Source organism: Carassius auratus, unplaced genomic scaffold (assembly GCF_003368295.1).
Source record: "Carassius auratus strain Wakin unplaced genomic scaffold, ASM336829v1 scaf_tig00007301, whole genome shotgun sequence".
NCBI classification, from domain to species: Eukaryota; Metazoa; Chordata; class Actinopteri; order Cypriniformes; family Cyprinidae; genus Carassius; species Carassius auratus.
Genome location: NW_020523831.1, coordinates 288,198 through 307,088, shown reverse-complemented (window position 1 = coordinate 307,088; position 18,891 = coordinate 288,198). Strand labels below are relative to the sequence as shown.

The 18,891-nt window shown below is 37.8% G+C and overlaps 1 protein-coding gene across 4 annotated transcripts in view; it reads right to left on the bottom strand.

The window, feature by feature from the left end:
* The window catches only part of LOC113071421 (nuclear receptor corepressor 2-like), a 107,148-nt gene that overhangs the window by 49,700 nt on the left and 38,557 nt on the right, over window positions 1–18,891 (bottom strand). For all 4 annotated transcript variants that reach the window (XM_026244762.1, XM_026244765.1, XM_026244764.1 and 1 more), the window contains exons 4-8: window positions 15,130–15,307; window positions 5,079–5,264; window positions 3,488–3,601; window positions 1,242–1,298; window positions 299–351 (exon numbers count right to left, since the gene is read on the bottom strand). In XM_026244762.1, coding sequence (XP_026100547.1) covers window positions 299–351; window positions 1,242–1,298; window positions 3,488–3,601; window positions 5,079–5,264; window positions 15,130–15,307 — 588 coding nt within the window. The remainder of the gene's footprint in view (window positions 1–298; window positions 352–1,241; window positions 1,299–3,487; window positions 3,602–5,078; window positions 5,265–15,129; window positions 15,308–18,891) is intronic.

Genomic DNA, 18,891 nt, shown 5'->3' with positions numbered 1-18,891 from the left:
ATTTAGATTTTTTTGCACCCTCAGATTCCAGGTATTCAAATAGTATCTCAGCCAATTATTGTCTGATCCTAATAAACCATACATCAATAGAAAGCTTTTTATGTCTAAATATCAATTTTAAAAAAATTACACTTAAGACTGGTTTTGTGGTCCATGGTCACATATAAATAATAATCGGCTATCTATATCGGCCAAAATTTTCATAAATCAGCAATGAGCAGACAGTGTTGGGGTGATCTTTTTGGAGTTGTTTTTTGTTTTGATAGAAAGACCAAGTGATACAGAGAAATATACTCACATCTTGATGTTCTCATGGTACTGCTTGGTATCAGACGGCTGGTTGTATAAAGGCTGTAGGGGAGACAGATGAAAGCAGTGGAGTTCAGTTTCACACACACACACACACACACACACACACATCAATGCATCCCAGCTCCGGGAGAACTTCTCTTTTTCTACTGTCCCATTTTTTCAGCCAAGCCCAGAAACACAGAAAAGAGTGTCTTCTCCAACACCACATCTAAAATCTTCTGCTATCATCATCATCACACACTCATTTGAGATGTCAAGTGAAGAATTTGTCAGAGGGAAAATGGGCATGTAGCAGCATCTCTTCTGTCACAAAGCGTCACAAAGAGGTGGCACCAGAAGGGCTCTTCTATCACCTCGATTATCAATATAGTTGCACCAAAAGTCTCTGCACAGGGTCGACAGCCATGTTGTAAACAAACAGGCAGCAGTGCATGTAGTCACAAACTCACAGGCTGAAGGAGTTCATATTTCACACAGTGAAGGTAATGTTACAGCAGGTTTTCATACACCTCAAATGCGATGACTGCATAAAATATAAATAATGAAATAAAACTTTAATAATACATATTAATAAAATATGAAGATATCAGCTCATTCATTTCAGAAAAAAACCTGCTAAACACCATGACAAATTTTGAGTAACACTGCAAAGAGAAACAATATTATGACCTCGACTGTGAGATATGTTGTCAAAGCAGGATATGATGAAACAAACTGAGGACATTCAACGTCAACTCTGATATAATCAGCTGATGAGACACCTGAAATGATACTGAACTGATACCGCAATAAAACAAATATATGGACTCTATTAGCATCAGCTGACATCATGAGCTTTTTTACTAAAGATTAATGGAAATTATTAATGGAGGGATGATGTGTGAAAGAAGGATAATGGGAAATAAATACGAGGAGAAATGTGGACTCACCAGCTCCACTCGGGGTCCGAGTCCCTCCAGGATCCGGTGAGCCTCCTCTGCCTTTTTCTGTTAAAAAAAAAAACACAGCGCACATGTCAGCGGCACATCACCAAGGCAACACACCTTACACTCACTCTAGCACACACACATAAACAAGCCAGTGTGTAAGAGATGTGCTATTAATAGAGCTCTCAACTGAAGACACGCGCTGTCCTCTGCCATCTACCTCTCTCCCCTCTCTCTTTGGGAAAGTGGAGAGAGAGAGAGAGAAAGAAGGCTGGGGAGGTAATCCAATTAGATGCAATAAAGAAAGAAGAATCTATTACATTCTGTGCTGTCTTGCTCAAATGCAGAGAGAGAGAGAGAGAGAGAGAGAGAGAGAGAAAGTAACAGAAAGAGAAACAAAAACAATGGAGACCTTATGGGGAAATGGTGAGACTATCAGCAGATTGCTGGCTATTTCTTGTGGCTTATGTGTCATCTCCACATAAACTTACAAAATGAAAGTCTTAAAAACATCCTTTCTCTCTTGCAAACAAAATCGCAAGAAATGGACACACACTACTCCACTCTATTTAAAAACAATGGGGTGAAGGGGTTTATTTGACATGGGATATATTTACCATTTTTCCTGCAATTATCCATACAGTGTGTGTGAAATATGAGCTGACGCTCAGAAATCAATTTTGTCAGTGAGCAGTTCTGATCAGCAGATGCAATGCTCATTTTGAACTGTCAATCTCATCTATAGCAGGCAAACAATAATCAGCCTATCATCATTTTAAAGTGGACGTATAATGAAAAACAGGATTTTTTTCCCTTGCTTTCTCACAATGTAGAGCCAGCTCTTTGACTATACCAAACACACCTCTAATCATATAGTCATTCAAAAATCTCATAATGATGAGCACATACAAATATGACCCTCCACATTTATATTATATTATCAGTCCAGAATAAAGCAACATTAACCATCATGACATATTAACTATATCAGCAGATTTCACATAACTAGGGCTGAAAATAGCAGCTGCACTGATAAGTGAAAAATCTGCTGATCATTTTGAGGGTTGTGATTTAAATAGAAAATGTAAGTTACGCAATGTAATTGTAATTTTTTTATTATATTAACTAATAACTAATTATACTACCAATAATATTACTTAAAAATCTAAACTAAATCAATCAAATCAGTTAAACATAATATAATTAAAATATATTTTATCAAAATGCATATTTTTGTTCAAAATCAATGCACTCGCTTAATGTGTTTTTGCTACATTTGAAAGAACAAATGTACACACACATGCGCTTTCTTCTGTATTCTATTCTGTGTATTTTAGAGAGCATCGAGCGCTTCCTGGAAGAGAACACGAAGGCCTGAGTGCTCTTTAGCCGTACCGCAGCATGAGAGGCCTTAATGGATTAAGAGATGGTGTGTGTGATTAAAAGATCACAGCAGGACCAAAGCCAGAACCACCTGACAGAGAAGCAAATGTCTCCTCAGACCTGGATACAGCTGAGGCAGAGAACAGTAAAAGCCAGATGAAATTATGATGGAGATACATGAAGCTTTCCAAACAGTTTGTTAAAATGTAGTGCTAAAAACACCCTCCAAGAGGCATTGCACAAGGATAGCCAGTAATCCAATCACTAAAACCTCAGGAGGTGCTTTCAGATGCAAACAAGATGTGACATGGCATATATATATGCTACATCGACAATGGACTTTCAGATGACCCTATTATTATTATTATTATATATGTACACACATATAAGACATTCACACTCCACAGACCCAGTTTGAGACACTTGCCGTAATTTTCTAATCTCTAACCACTAGAGGGACCACGAGCACCAAAGACACTTCATTGCCTAAGTAAACCATATGCTGAGTGACTCTCCATGGCTGCATCTTAAATTACACACAATCCATAGTATATTGTACGTAAGCTTAAGAGTAGTACACCCCAAATCATAGTGCCTCAAAAAAGTGTTTCAAAGGAGCCCGACTGGTAAGCTATTTGCATTGACATTTCTAGATTTTCTGGGTCAGTTCACCATCAATCGATTGCAGCACCTCATTACACATTCAACAGCCCGTTTCTCTCATTAAGATCTGTCACAGCTGTTCGACCTACCTGCTTCTGTTCAGAAATGTGCTTCTCTGAACACCAATGTTCATTTAACATATGTGCATATATGTAATTAGATGCAGTATTGCAATTATGTACAGTGAATGCTTTTTGTCTCACCCGGTTTTCATCATAGATGATCTGGACAAGGCTGCGGTGTTTGGCCTCACTGGGTGGAGGTGAGACGGTGCGCTCTGGCTCCTGGGGTTTCGCAGCTTCTTCCTCCAGCTGTTGCTAAAAAAAAAAAAAAAAAAAAAAAAAAGTGACAAAGGTTAAAACATAAAAATAAGAACTATATTAGAAATCGTATTCTAACTGATGAAAGAGGACTAATGCATCCCTGCTTGACTAAGCAGCCAGATACAAGAAGAATGCAAAATTCCGCGAGCTAATATTAACACTATCCCCGCATCAGAAGCACTGCTGGTCACATCAGACAAGCTCTCTGATTGGCTGAGGAGCACTAATGCTTTAGCAAAGAGAGTCAGAGAGACAATTTAACAGTCAAAGATTAATGATCAACAATAATTTCACAGCTTATACACAGATGCGCACACAAACACAGAGGCCCTGGTTCCAATGAAATGCTGAAAGGGGCCTCCGTCCTGCAAGCATGAGCCCAAACTCATATGGATCAGCTCTATGCAGGATCAAGACTGTGTGTATGCCGAGTTAAAGAAAATAAACGAGCCGTCCCGCCGCCCTTGCAGACAGTCAAACACTCTGTAACCTGATATTCTCACTTCTTCTCTCTTCTCTCCATCACTCCCTCACTTTAAGTTAAAGTTTACCGTACCATTTAATTGCCCCAGATGTTTTAATGCTTGGAGGAAACCTAAGGGGAGAGAAGAGAGATGGACTATTTTCTGTTACCTCACTGAAAATAGATGCCAAATCTTTCAGAGGAAAACCATATGGGGTTGAAGGGCAGATGAGGAGAGGTTTATTTTTCTTGATAGCGTGACTGTACTTATACAAGCACTCAGACTCAAAGCCATTTCACTCCCTCTCCAATCCTCCATCACTCCCTCAATGGACTAGCCCATGGAGCACAGGTGGCTTCGATTTATTGAGCAGTGGTTTGGATATGGTCCAAAACCTCAAGTGACTTAGGGGGTGTATTTTACAAGACGACATGGTCTGCTTATACATTTTCTGCAATAAGCATGACTTGAAATATCAGAGAATACATTCTAATGCAACCTTTAAAAATCATTGTAATACATACAGTTACTATTGTGCAAATTAAAAGACATTAAATTGGTGAATATACTTGATGCAATTATTATTATTGTACTGAAATAAGTGACCTAAAATTATAATGCTGCATTAACACTTGAAGTAGTGCCCTGAATAAAGGCTCTGCCAAGAAAAAAAGAGAGAGGGAGAGGAAACCGAGAGAGGGAAGAGAGGAAGTGTGTTTGTAGCTGTGTGGTCTGCTGAGGCAATAACCACACAATCATCACAACTGTACTATTGCTGCTTCACTAGAGTGTCCAAATCACATAACACTAACTGCACTGTTGATGAAGAGCTTCTACTTATTGCAGCTCTGAAAGCTGTACTTAGAAATCTTTGCCTTCACCTAAATAAAAAGCTTTGCAAAACAGTCAAGTGCTTGTTTTAGAAGGCCAACTTTTCCTGAAATAAAACAAAAATGCACTCTAGGATCCTTTAGGCTAGGGTTCAAAATAAATGTGGAGAAGGTTACCTGTTTTTTACGCAGTTTACAGATCTGCTGCTCCACCATGGTGATCTCCCGATCCACACGGTCCATGTTCTGGATTAGCTCCTCTTTGGAGAGGCGAGAGGGAACCAAGTCAAGGTCGTGCTCCATGGGCACTGGGCTCACAGGAGAGATGGGCTCAATCTTTCCAATGGAACCGCTGCTGTGCTCCTGTATAAACACACACTCATTTAGACCTGGTAGATGCTTTATTTTGTTTGTAAAAGTTATGGTTTCAAATGGTTTTTCCTCTAATGAACATTTTCCAAACATTCACTTCAGTTTAGAATCACACCAATTCCACATACGATGACTGATGTTAATAATTCATATGAATTATCAAACACACATACATTATTCTGAAGAATTATGCTGAAGTATTTTGAGTGGTTGCTAGTAATCTGCTATTTGACAGTAAGTGTGTTTCTTATTATTATCCATCTTGAAAGCAGTTGTGCTGCTTCATATATTTGTAGAAAAGTTATAATTTTTTTCTAAACCCCGTATGTACTACATCCAAATCAGAGCGCAGATTTTTGTGCCTCATTCCGGTGCCACAAACTGAGGACACAAGGTGTGTGTTTACTGTATCTGTGCAGTTCTTATCATAAATACAATTGACAAAAGGTCACCAGGGAGCAATCGGTTTCTCATCTACTGTAAAGTTTCTGCTGCGTTCACCACTCATCACACCACAGCTGTTTCCTCCAGCAAAAATCTAGACCTTAACACGTATGAATGCATACTTTATAAAACTCATTTTATCTAAATATTAGAGTGACTTGACAGAGGTACAGTAGAAACAGTACGAATGGTTTTGTATTAAACATTGTTTTGTATCAAATAATGACCCAGATTGTAAAATACGTGAGGGAAGCACATCTCGGGAAGTGAAAGCATCCAACGAGCATGTGAATGCTTTGATGAACAATATTATTGGACAATATCTGAATCGGCCGATAATGGCTTTAAATGTAAATATCTGCCACAGCCCGATATGAAAGATTATGCTGATTTGTCTTGCTGATAAGAGGAATACATTAACTCACATGTGCACTCAGGGTGTGCTAGTGATTAGATCATGTCAGCAGTGTGGCTCATTCTTGAAGCAAAGTTTTGTCTGACTGATGATTAGACTGACTGTTTTGGATCGCTGCATGTACAGAATGACGCGTTCTGTGTATGATAGAGTAAACAATAACAGCATTGAGCAGTGGCAGCGGTGACTGCCTCCCCCAGGTCCTAACGCCCATTTGGTAATCTGTAGGGGGCACTGTTGGCCTACGTCTAATTAAATTAAAAGTAAAATAGCCTACACAAATAACATTTAGACTGTTTATGATTAATAAAGCAGCAATTGATGTCATAAAATTATGAGTATGTTTTGATTTAAGGTCAGAAGCTATAGCTTACATGGGAAAAATCACAAACATGACACTTGGCTAATATTTTATATAATATTATTTTAACTAAAATGCAATGGATAAAATAGAACATCATCAAAAAAAGGCATATAAACTAAAAATACTGATAAAAAGAGAAAACAATCTTGCACCAGAAGTCCAGAACTAACATACATTAAAATACTCCACCTTTACTAGAATCTATTACATTTTATTGTAGGCTTATTTGATGACAGAATTTTCTGTTTCGGGTGAAAAATTATTGTATTGTAATCGATACTTGACTTTGACATTTCACCTGTTAATAGTATTATGGATGTGAAATTATCATGTTTTTATTTGTTATTTTATAGGAGCACTTTTGTGATACTGCAAGATGGAGTGGATATCTTGCTTGGCTGAAAAATGCAGAGAAACCCATCTCATCATGCTGAAAAAAAAAAGAGACTAAATGTCCAGGAGGTCTAAACGCCATTAGCACACAACAACAGATTTGTATTTTTCAGATTTGTAAGTATTTTGTGGCTTTGCACTGTTTTGCTTTGACACTATGATGCTGCTTTGAAATTATGTTTTAATTGTTGTAAGAACATGTTGTTTCGATATATTGAAAACATTGAATGTGAAGACAATTTGATGCATGGAAAAAAGCTTTACAATGTTTTAATAATAATAATAATAATAATAATAATAATAATAATAGTAAAAACATTTGTAAACAAACATTGTTTTGTGGTTTTATTTTTTTACAAATTGTTATTCTATAAGTAACTGTTCTGTTACTCCTTAATTCCTTTTACCTACTCAGTTAAGAGTTATATTAACAATCAAAATAATAGTGTTAATTATTTAAATCTAAGGTAGTGTTCTTTTACTCTAAAGAGTTAGATTAACACTGATGTTGGATTAACTCCATGCCAACTCTGAGGCAGTGTTATTTTGTTTACATTTTTAAAAATGTTAATTTAACACTGGGCAGTGAGAATTATATAAACACCAGGATAGTGTTGAAATTAACTCTCACAAAGTTAAATTGACACTTGTGCTTTTGCTGTGTAACGTTACTTCTCAGAGTATCATAATAACAACAGTTTATTAAAACATTATTTTTTTTAGGAATATCACAGAATGGCACAATTTTTAATCCATGTTTTAAGTTTAACTGTAAACTTCCATTGGGTAGCACTTTACTTGTCAAATTAAATGTTTAAATATCATGATTACATTTAAATAAATATAATAAATAAATAAATAGACCTATGCAGAAATAAAATTACATTTCATACTGTACTATTATTTTTTCTTATCCTATTAAATCACGAAATATAAAAACAATCACTGTCAAGACATAATAAAACAAAGTGCTTACAACTAATTTACATGTAAATGTCACCATTACCAGAGTAGTTAATTAGAAAAAAAAAAACAATTAAGAACTGGTCATGGTTTACACTGTCATCATACTCTTGCTAAATGGTAAACACGCTTTTTTGCTGAGGTGTTCTGAGTAAATAATGTGTTATACACTGATTCTGACAGTGATGTCTGTCAGAATCACTGACCACTGAGTTCAGTGTTGGACAGATCAGCTGTTTTAACCATTCATTAAAATAAATCCGTTCAAAGGAGTCGTTAGGTCGCGAATCGGACACGATGACTGCTAAATCAGGCTGATAGGACATCGCCAAAGATAGATAATCATTAGATAATCGTTTTCAACACGGAAAACGATTTATCACTGCAAAGATTTTTATTTGTTAATTGAAAGAGTGGTTTATGTCAGCTGCATGTGTGGAACACGTCAGAGAAAAGAAGATCTTTTTGAGCGTAATTCACTCCCAGCGGTAATTCTCAGAATGTGCCACATGAAACAAGGATTCGGTCTTCCCACTTTTTACCATCACGTCAGTTGATTTTTATTAGTATGTCTGAGGGAGGGAGAGGAAAGATGGTGCTTAGTTTAAAGACACAGAGAGAGTGCACGGGGAGGGCTCTCTGCTTTTCTCTCCCTCAGTTAACATTAGCGCTATCACAAGCGCAACAGTCATTTACATCATTTACTTTTTTTTTTTAATTCATCAACCCCAATGGTATCTTATGCAAAGAACATTTTCAAAAACAAACATTCAATTTATAAAATAACCTGACATTAAAAATCCTCAAAAATCAAGAAAATAAAATAAAGACTTGCTGAACCACTTAAATGCAGTGATATTTTGACTGTTTTAATTATGAAATGACTTTTGAGTATGGCATTTCTTTCCACATAATAGCTCTTAGCTGCCATGACAACAGCTGTGGCAAACGTCTCTCCACTGTGGACATACACATGTACGTGTGTACTTGCATTTCATATCTGGTCCAGACCCATTTCATGCATGTTTCATGTTACAGACATGAATGATCCCTCAAATCACATGACTGGACTGAAAAAGCATTACTAGAGCACCCAGAACTAGAAATGACTACTAGCTCCCAAACAACTGCCAACACGCAGCAACAAGGCTTTGGGGTATATAATATATAAACAAACCCATATAATGTGAATCTTGGGCTGTCAAAGTAACACAACATTCTGTGAGCTGTAACAAGCCATTTGTGTGTGAGAGAGACCCTTCTCCTCCCTGAGCTTTCAGTTTCATGTGTATCATTGAGTGTGACAGCTCTTACATAAAGAGCACGAGAGATTTCCTCTATCCACTTTGACTTGAGTGTCCTTTCAAAAGTCCCGCTCTCAGTCTCTCACCCGAGCATGCTCAAAACCTAATGTAAATATCTTCAACAGTTTAAAGGTTTCTTCTAGTTCAGCTCCATTACTAATTAATTACTGTTGCATAATGGCTTCCACTGACACACACACAGTTCTTCCTCTAAGCCCTATATTGTCATGGCTGCTAAAAATACACAAAAGCTTCAGGTAGAAGTCATAACAACTCAACACACCTCTGGATCAGGACCTTATTCCAGCTGCACACACACACACACACACAAATTCAGAGATGCACATTAACTTAGCTGTCCTCAACACACTTTAATACAAACATTTTCCTTTAAAAAAAAAAAAAAAAAAAGCTAATTTATTCCTTTCAAGACCTGAACAATAACTCCAGTGTATTTATGCTGCACATATAAATGCTTGATAAATCTAAAAGCTCTGCTAACACAGCAAATTCAAGTGAAATATGTAGTGAATGAAAGCGGTTCTAAACTACAGGGTGCAAAAGTCAAGACCCCCTTGTTCTTAGTATTAAAAAGTACTTTTCCCATTCAGGGTCTAGTTTTACAAAATAAAATTCTTAACAGCTATTTCCTTAACTTAAGAATGAAGTTAAGAATACTTTGCATTCCCAACAACATTTTATAAGAAATTTTCTCTCTTTGCTTAAGATTTTCAAAAGACAAAACTATAGAAGAATTAGAACTCCTGAAAAGAATGTAAATCAACACTTTAAAACTCCAAATTAATTCCAAGAAATACCAGAAGGGTTGTTTCAAATGTTAACTCTCTGAAGTCGATTAATGCGTATACGCGTTATGAGGCATTTTCTCCTGATTTTAATTATACTTTCAGTTTTGATCGTACATATAAGAGCAATACAATGATCGAATCTGTAAAGGGTCTACTTTTTTTGAAAACGGACATAATAACAAAAAAACTATGCACTTATAAAATAAAGATAACAAACAAGACGTGCTGTCTGCATCCACTGTCTGCACTGATCTTCATTTACAAATGCGTCATTATAATGAACTGTAACTCCGTGAATACTCAATGAAGAGACATGAAAGATACATCTATAGAAAGTCTCATATGTATACTTTAAAACTAAACAAGTGCTGCCGAAAACAAATATTCTGTGATAAAGTAATCCATATGAAAACGATGATCGAAAGTGACGTCCGTTTTTCAAGTCTCCCTTCATTATCTTCTAATGTGATCACACCCCCGCGCTGAACGCCCTGTTCAGATTCTAATGTTTCACTGAAGCGCGTGGCCTGAATACGCCCATATAACAGAAGAAAACGCAGTGAGACTGTTCAAGTTTTTTTTATTTTACTGTTTGCTTTGCGATGAGAGGAATAAGACATAATTCACCCCAAAAAGATGTGATGTGTGGTTGAGGATTTGAGATTTGGATTTCATCAGAAAAAAAAAGAATGAAGCACTTTATTCAGCAGAGATCATAAACATGAGTAAGTCTCTTTTTATTTATTTATATACCTGTACTAGTTTTCATATAACGTGTAAACATTTTACTAGTTATTTTCCAAACTATAATTCCTGACTAAATGTATAATCAAGTTAAACAGTATGAAGTTTCAATAACACTATACAATACTATACCATTCAAAAGCTTGATGTAAATAATATAAATGTAACTGTAACAAATGTAACACAATGTTGTTCTTTCAATTTATCCCCCCTAAAAAACCTGAAAAAAATATTCTCAGCTCTTTTTAACATTAATTATAATAATAATAATAATAACAATAAATGTTTTTTTGTAGAAAATAAGATTGTTAAAAGGATTTCTGAAGGATTGTGTGACTGGAGTAATGATGCAAAAAATTAGTTTGAAAGTCAGCTTTGATTGTCCCTAATAAACTGTTTAACTGCTCCCCCAAGTGGATATTAAATTATGTTGTGGGATAATTAAATGTATTCTAAATAAACTACAAACATACAATTATATACATTTATTTTGTCCTCACATTCTTTCTTGTAACACCTCCCTCTCAGTGACACAAGCTGACTGAAAGGCTCATTATGCAGGCCTTTGCAGGGCCAGCCAAACTATGAAAAAAAGTGTGACTTATAGTCAGGAAAATATGGTAGTAAATTTGGTTACAAATAATTACATAAAATGTTCAACAGGGCCTTAGAGTAGAGGTCTTCACAGTGCACCCGAGACCCGTCGACCCCGGACCCGACCCGGGACCCGTACGGGTTCGGGTCTATATTTTAAATCATCAGCCGGGTCCGGGTCGGGTCCGAATCTATTTCCTCGGGTCCCGGGTCTGTTTAACATTGTGTGTAATACCCGTGCGATCGCCGATCGGAGTCATCGGACTCGGAGAACACCCGACCGTGATCAAAGACTGCTTGTGTTTTTTGTAACTTGCAACTTGTAAAATTAGGAAAAGAAAAGAGTGAGCCAAAAAAGAGATCTCTCTCTCTCTCTCTCTCTCTCTCTCTCTCTCTCTCTCTCTCTCTCTCTCTCGCTCGCAGACTCAAGAGTTAATACAAGTGCACACACGGTAATGCTTGCAGACTTGACACACTCATGTTTAATATATTTCAAATCAGCAACAAAATCTGAGGTGAACTGTCACATGAATGTTTTCTATTACGCTCAAATTGCGTTAAGGCATTTTAGGTTGATAAAGCTAACACGCATGTGCAGTCATGTTTCTATGGCAAGCAGTGAGGGACACTTCGACCGCCAAACCGCGTTTTACATTTTCTCCCATTTTTATAATATTATAAATGAACCGTTTAATCTTAAAGTTTTAGTGGTTCAGATTCAGACTCGATGCTGAGCAGAGAGCACAGACAGAGATCAGATGATAGTAAATAAATAATGTCAGCGGCCATGGCATTGCACGAGCGATCGTTATTATAGTTCAAAAGGCAAACAGTGTAAGTTATTATGCGAATTAACTCGAGTCAGAATGTACATGTGCACAGTAGCATTTGTCATCCGTCACCGTGACATCAAGTGGACTTTTGAAGCTGAAATAATGAGTGGATTCAGCTTGGACTTGGAATAACGAGAGGAATAACATGAATAACTTTCTTGACGGAGGATTGTAATGCATCACAGGCAGTCAGGTACAAGGAAGAGAGACGACGACTCTTTAAATTAGGTAAGACAAAAAGCTGTATTCTTCGCAACAGGTTTATTGACTTGTAATAGCAATTTAAGGTGGAATATGTGAACGTCGGGTCCAGTCGGGTCTGTGTCTTCCCGGCGGGTTGGGTCCAGATTTCAAGTAATATACGGGTCCGGGTCGGGTCCGGGTAGGCATTTCTCGGATCTACACGGGTCCGGGTCCAGCTTTTTAAATAATAGACGGGTTCGGGTTGGTTCGGTATAGTACATTACGGGTCTCTGTCGGGTTCGGGCAAGAATTTTTGGACCCGTGAAGACCTCTACCTTAGAGTTCGACCAATTTGGTGCGACAAAATTTTTAAAAAATAAAATCAGAGGTCGCAACGGTGCGACTAGCCTTTCAAGATTAAAAAAAAAAAGTCTCTGCAACTCTGAAAGTCTCCCTGTGGTTCAACAACAGACACTAGAGCCCTGCATTTCAGCCAATTTTAAAATCATAGTTCAGACGCGGGCCTGTCCTTCCGTCTGTTTTAGACTTCTCCTTACATTAATATTTTAGACATCCATCAATTAGTGATGGAAAAAAAATTGCTGCGCTGGTGGGAACAACATGAGACCGTGCTACCGTGTCTGTCAAGAGCGACTCGACAGTGTTTATTGCCCCACAGCAGCAGTTGCACCTTCATCTTCACTTACAGGGATGAACTGCCACATTGGTCAATTAAAACAGAGTTCCACAATAGAAATTTTCACAGTGTCATCCTATCAACATTTCACAATTCAAGTGATTTCCTGTCAGGGCTGTTCTGTCCACAAGAGGCTGTTCTGTTCCCATAAACAAGATTATACTGCAAATGCCAGCAGACACTGTGACTCTTCCCGCACAGTTAGACTCATCTACCGGTCTCATTGTTCCTGTGAGGAAGAGAAGTGTGCAGGTCTCTAAAGCAGTCAATAAATACCCTAAGTATTGGTTACGTGATGCACACTTGGCAAAAACTGATAGAGCCTGGTAACACCTCCAGCTGTAAAGCACCAGAAATGGATCTCACATGGTGTGAGGCAGCAGTATGTTGTTATAGAGGCTGCATATATTCCACCTACACACACACACACACAGACACCCTACACAGAGCCCCTGACCTAGAAAAGAGAGTTCCTAAGAAGTTGCAGAGTTATTCCAAACATCTGCCTGTGCCGTTTACCGTTACACCACATAAACATTCATTCCCTCACAACCCAACAAAGAAAACCACAGCTACAATGTCAGAGGTTCTGGTATTATTGACATAACTCTTTAAGATGCAATCTTTTAGAAACTCAAACCAAACAGTATCCACACACACATGTCAGTTCCCAGCACGCCTGTGTGGTGGTAAACGGCAGTGCTGGCCAGAATGATAAAAATGCAGACCAAAGGAAATAGACAGGCTGATTTATGAGGACAATAAATATGGACTGATAGTGATAATCTGCTGAACAGACTTATTATCGCTCTTCTCTACAGTTGGATTAATCCACGTACAGCATGCAGCATCCTAAACTCTGGAATAGCCTTCCTGATAATGTTCGGGGTTCAGACACTCTCTCTCTCTTTAAATCTAGATTAAGAACACATCTTCGCCAAGCATTTGAATAATGCATCTCTTAAATTGTGACTGCAGTTGCATCTGATCAAATGCGTATTCTTATTCTTTGGCTTGGGTTAAACTAATCAATTTTACTTTGTTGGAACAGCAGCTATGCTAATGATGTCTCTGTTTTGCAGTAACTAGGATATACACAAGCTCCAGTCTGGATCCAGAACACCTGAGAAGAGATGATGCTGACCCCTCAGAGGACCTCAGATGATGCCAACCCTGAATCAACAAACCGAACTAACAAATATTGCTACAAGTGTGACTGCATCAATAATTGGTGTTAATAATGTTCATCGTCTGGCTGACTACGTCTTGTATAAATCTTTCTGAAAAATCCTGTCATATGCACACAAACTGACAGTCACCACTTTTTGTGTAAAGTTGCTTTGTAATGATTTGTATCGTAAAAATAAACAAATAAACTTGAATTGAACTGAATCCTTTCTAGGCCGATCCCACAATAAACACAATGCACAAGCCTGAGGATTCAGAGTCAGGTGAAGCTCTCGTCTACCAGCGGATCTGTCTACTGTATGAGCAGATATAATAGGGTTCGCTGACGGATCCACTGATAGATGCGTGCAGCTTCTCAGTGACATTATAGTGACGCCACTCACATCATTCACCGTTGAGGAAGTAAAGAGAAGACTGAAGAAATGTGGGTATTGCACATAATCCTACTCTTATAGCGTGAAGACAGATGACGGAATGTATCATTTGCATGTATTTTTAAGTCTTGCCAACAACTTTGTACCCGGAGTCTGTGTATTCAGACATTGAGGAAGCATATGCTGCTGGCATTGATCGACGTGGATTGGTAAGTGAAGCTTATGAGAAAATTATAAATGTGAATAAAATAGTCAGACTCTGTGTTTCGGTTCGAAAAACCAAAGTTTCACACACTTATGTGGTATATGTGCATTGTACACGTGTTTAAGTGCGTATTTGCATGCATGCGTTCATGTTTGCTTGTGTAACAATCACCTAGTAGAGATTCATTGCTGTAGATCACAATCTCTACAATTCACTTGAAAAAAAGACCGCAAATGATTTAAAGGTCAATCACAACATAAAAACATCAGATCACCCACCCATACATCTGGGTATTAACATTTATGCTGATGCCCCATCTGGGGAAGAAGAAAAAAAAATAGCAAACCTTTGCCATTTCCTCAGCTCCGCACACATTGAGGGACTGACGATGGGTTGAGTGACGAATAAGAGAATCCGCCCCAATGTCCAAGCGAGAACGCTTTATCTCGGAGTACTCTACTTCTGAATGGCTGCTGGGATCATGTAGGTAAATGTGTTCATATCGAATGTGGGGCTCTTGACCTCTGCAGGGGAAGAAAAGAGCAGGAATTAAATGAATAATGGTTCTGATTCTCTTCAGAAATAATGTCAGGATTAAAAGGTTAATGAACAAGCTTCACCTTTTTACACAAAGTTGACATTTAATAGCAGTTAACATATCAGAACAACCTACCTTAGATGGGTGAATAAAATTCCAGTAATACAAAACTCTTTAAATTCATAAGGAGGGAAAGACTTGACTTAATTCGCTGGGAATTAACAGGAACATGAAAAACATGGGTGTTTCATACCAGAATTGGCGGTTTAATTTTTTTTTACATCAACTAGCAACAAACTATTGACAAGATTTTAGTAAGGCTGCAATACCTACAACAGCTGACTTTAAATTTAAAAAGTCATGATGTATATATTCAAACAAATGAGGGGAAAATACATGTCTAATAAAATCTACAAGATAGAATACAGTGACTTGGATGACTGAGAATCCCCATAGAAATACTAACAGCAGAGCTAAACATCCATTAAGGATGGGCCAAATCAAACACCCAGTAATACAAGAGCAGTCAAGACAAGACAGGTCAGGATGTCATTTCCATTTCACAAATAATCTGCTAAGTACAAGCCACCTAGACTGAAGATGAGGGAAACCATGGCAGTATTTCAGTGCTGTGGAGGCAACAGTGCCATGCAATGCTTGGTATAGGAGTGATCCTATTGTAACACGAGAGTGCGAAAAGTAAACCAGCATTGATGGCAGTTGACAGAGTGAGAGTTATAAGAGGAAAAAGAAGTACTTGACCAGTATATATATATATATATATATATATATATATATATATATATATATATATATATATATATATTTAAAGTTGCATAATTAGCCTGTATAACCACTGGTATTTCATTAAAAAGAAGACTCTGTTCTTGATCTTCATGAGAAGTGGTTTTATTTAATTTAAACAAAGGCATGTTGTTTGTCACCGCAGTTAAATTGGTGTCTATCATGATAAAACCTTAATGTCAAACCTATATAATGAGTTTGGAAATTTTGGAGAAATGCTTAATAAATGCATAACACTGTAACTTAACCCATTAGATTTAAGCCAACTAAATTTACTGTAGATTTAATAGACTAAAAGGCAACGATCTTGGGTGGTGCTCCAAGGGCATGTAGGATACTCCACAGTAAAGTGTGGCAGACGGTGTCAAAGGCAGCCTTCAGATCTATGAACACGATGTAGGGCTGGACGATTGATCAAAACCGAAATTTAAAAGCATACTACCGCATGTGTAGCCACATGACTCTGCTCTCCAGTCAGTGGCATAAAAGCAAAACACGGAGGTGAACGCCGGTTCAACACACAGTGATGGTGCGTGAGCAGTGAGCCTTGCGTCTTCACTAAATTTTGTCAGTTTGTTTTATGGTTTGGACATTCAAGCGATTAGATGATCGGATGTGTATTATTATATCGATTATATGCACTGTGGCAGGAACACTCATATAAACAGTAGCTGAAGATCACACGCACAGAGGAACGCAGAAACTAGTTGCCAACGCTGTCCTGTGATTTATCACTAAAGTAGCTTAGAATCTCAAAACTTATTATAGCATGTTTGTGTGCAGCGCACATGAAGTACAAGCACGTGCACAGAGAGTAGCGGTCGGCGGTCGTGCTGCGGGTTCCCGGTTTGTGTCCCTTCTCAGACTGTTCTGTGTATTTTAACTGTAGAAAAGGTTGTTCCTAGTCGAAACTACGATACAAAAAACTACATCAGTATATCATCTAAACGCAGACGTTTTTGTCTTATGTGAACATAAACAGATGAGAAAGAAAACACGTGCAGTATTTTTGCTTAAAGAGACAACAGCCTAATAAACGTGCTGCCTTTCATTAAAGGGTTAGTTCGCCCAAAACTGAAAATGATGTCATTAATAACTCACCCTTATGCTGTTCCAAACATGTAAGACCTCCTTTTATCTTCGGAACACAGTTTAAGATATTTTAGATTTAGTCTGAGAGCTCTCAGTCCCTCCATTGAAGCTGTGTGTACGGTATTCTGTCCATGTCCAGAAAGGTAAAAGAAACATCATCAAAGTAGTCCATGTGACATCAGAGGGTCCGTTAGAATTTTTTGAAGCATCGAAAATACATTTTGGTCCAAAAGTAGCAAAAACGACGACTTTATTAAGCATTGTCTTCTCTTCCGTGTCTGTGTGAGAGAGAGTTCAAATCAAAACAGGATATCCGGTTCGCGAACGAATCATTCAGTCCACCAAATCGAACTGAATCGTTTTAAACGATTCGCGTCTCTAATACGCATTAATGCACAAATGACTTAAGCTGTTTACTTTTTTTAATGTGGCTTACACTCCCTCTGAGTTCAAACAAACCAATATCCTGGAGTAATGCATGCACTCAAACAGTATCTGACTGAACTGCTGTGATGAACACCGAGCCAAGCCAGATAACGAACAATAGATTGACTCGTTCACGAGTGAAGAACCGGTTGCATCGGTGTTCGGATCACCAGTAGTTCTTTTGGACAGTTCGATTCAATAAACTGGTTGAAGAAAATGGTTCACCGGTTCTTTTGCGCTCTACGTAATGGCGTCATTTGCGATGATTGCCCTTGATTCAAGCCTTCGGTTTACCCACGCCCATAACACTAGCACAGAATCAGTTCAGAATCAATCACCAAAAGAATCAGTTCAGTTCAGACGCTCTGTGTGTCGGTCTGCTTCACGCTGAATCACACATGCGCAGTGTCATCAGCTCCTCGGTTCACGAATCGGACGCGTCTGACAGAAACGGTTCTTGACTCGTGAACGAGTCAATGTTTTGTTCGTTATCTGGCTCGGCTCGGTGTTCATCTTCAGTTCTCTCTTCACAGCAGTTCAGTCAACGTACCGTTTGAGTACATGATATTGGTTTGTTTGAACTTAGAGGGAGTGTCAGCCACATTAAAAAAGTTAATAGCTTAATTAATTTGTGGATTAATGCACATTAGAGATGCGAACAGTTTAAAACGATTCAGTTCGATTTGGTGAACTGAATGAATCGTTCGCGAACCGGATATCCAGACTGCTTTGATTTGAACTCTCTCTCACACAGACACAGAAGAGAAGACAATGCTGAATCAAGTCGTCGTTTTTGTATTTTCAAAATGTATTTTCTATGCTTCAAAAAATTCCAATGGACCCTCTGTTGTCACATGGACTACTTTGAAGATGTTTTTCTTACCTTTCTGGACATGGACAGTGTACCGTACACACAGCTTCAATGGAGGGACTGAGAGCTCTCAGACTAAATCTAAAATATCTTAAACTGTGTTCCGAAGATAAAAGGAGGTCTTACATGTTTGGAACATCATAAGGGTGAGTTATTAATGACATAATTTTCATTTTTGGGCGAACTAACCCTTTAATGTTAATCAAAGAACAAAAGAAAATCATTCAGTGATCTTGATTGAATATATTTTTATTTATAAAAAGAAAACTATGCAGTGTTTTTAAACCTTTAATTACAGATTCTGTACCTGAAATTTTGTTTAGTTGTATTTATGATATTTCTAATTGATTAGTTTGTTTCGATCTTATTACTGACTT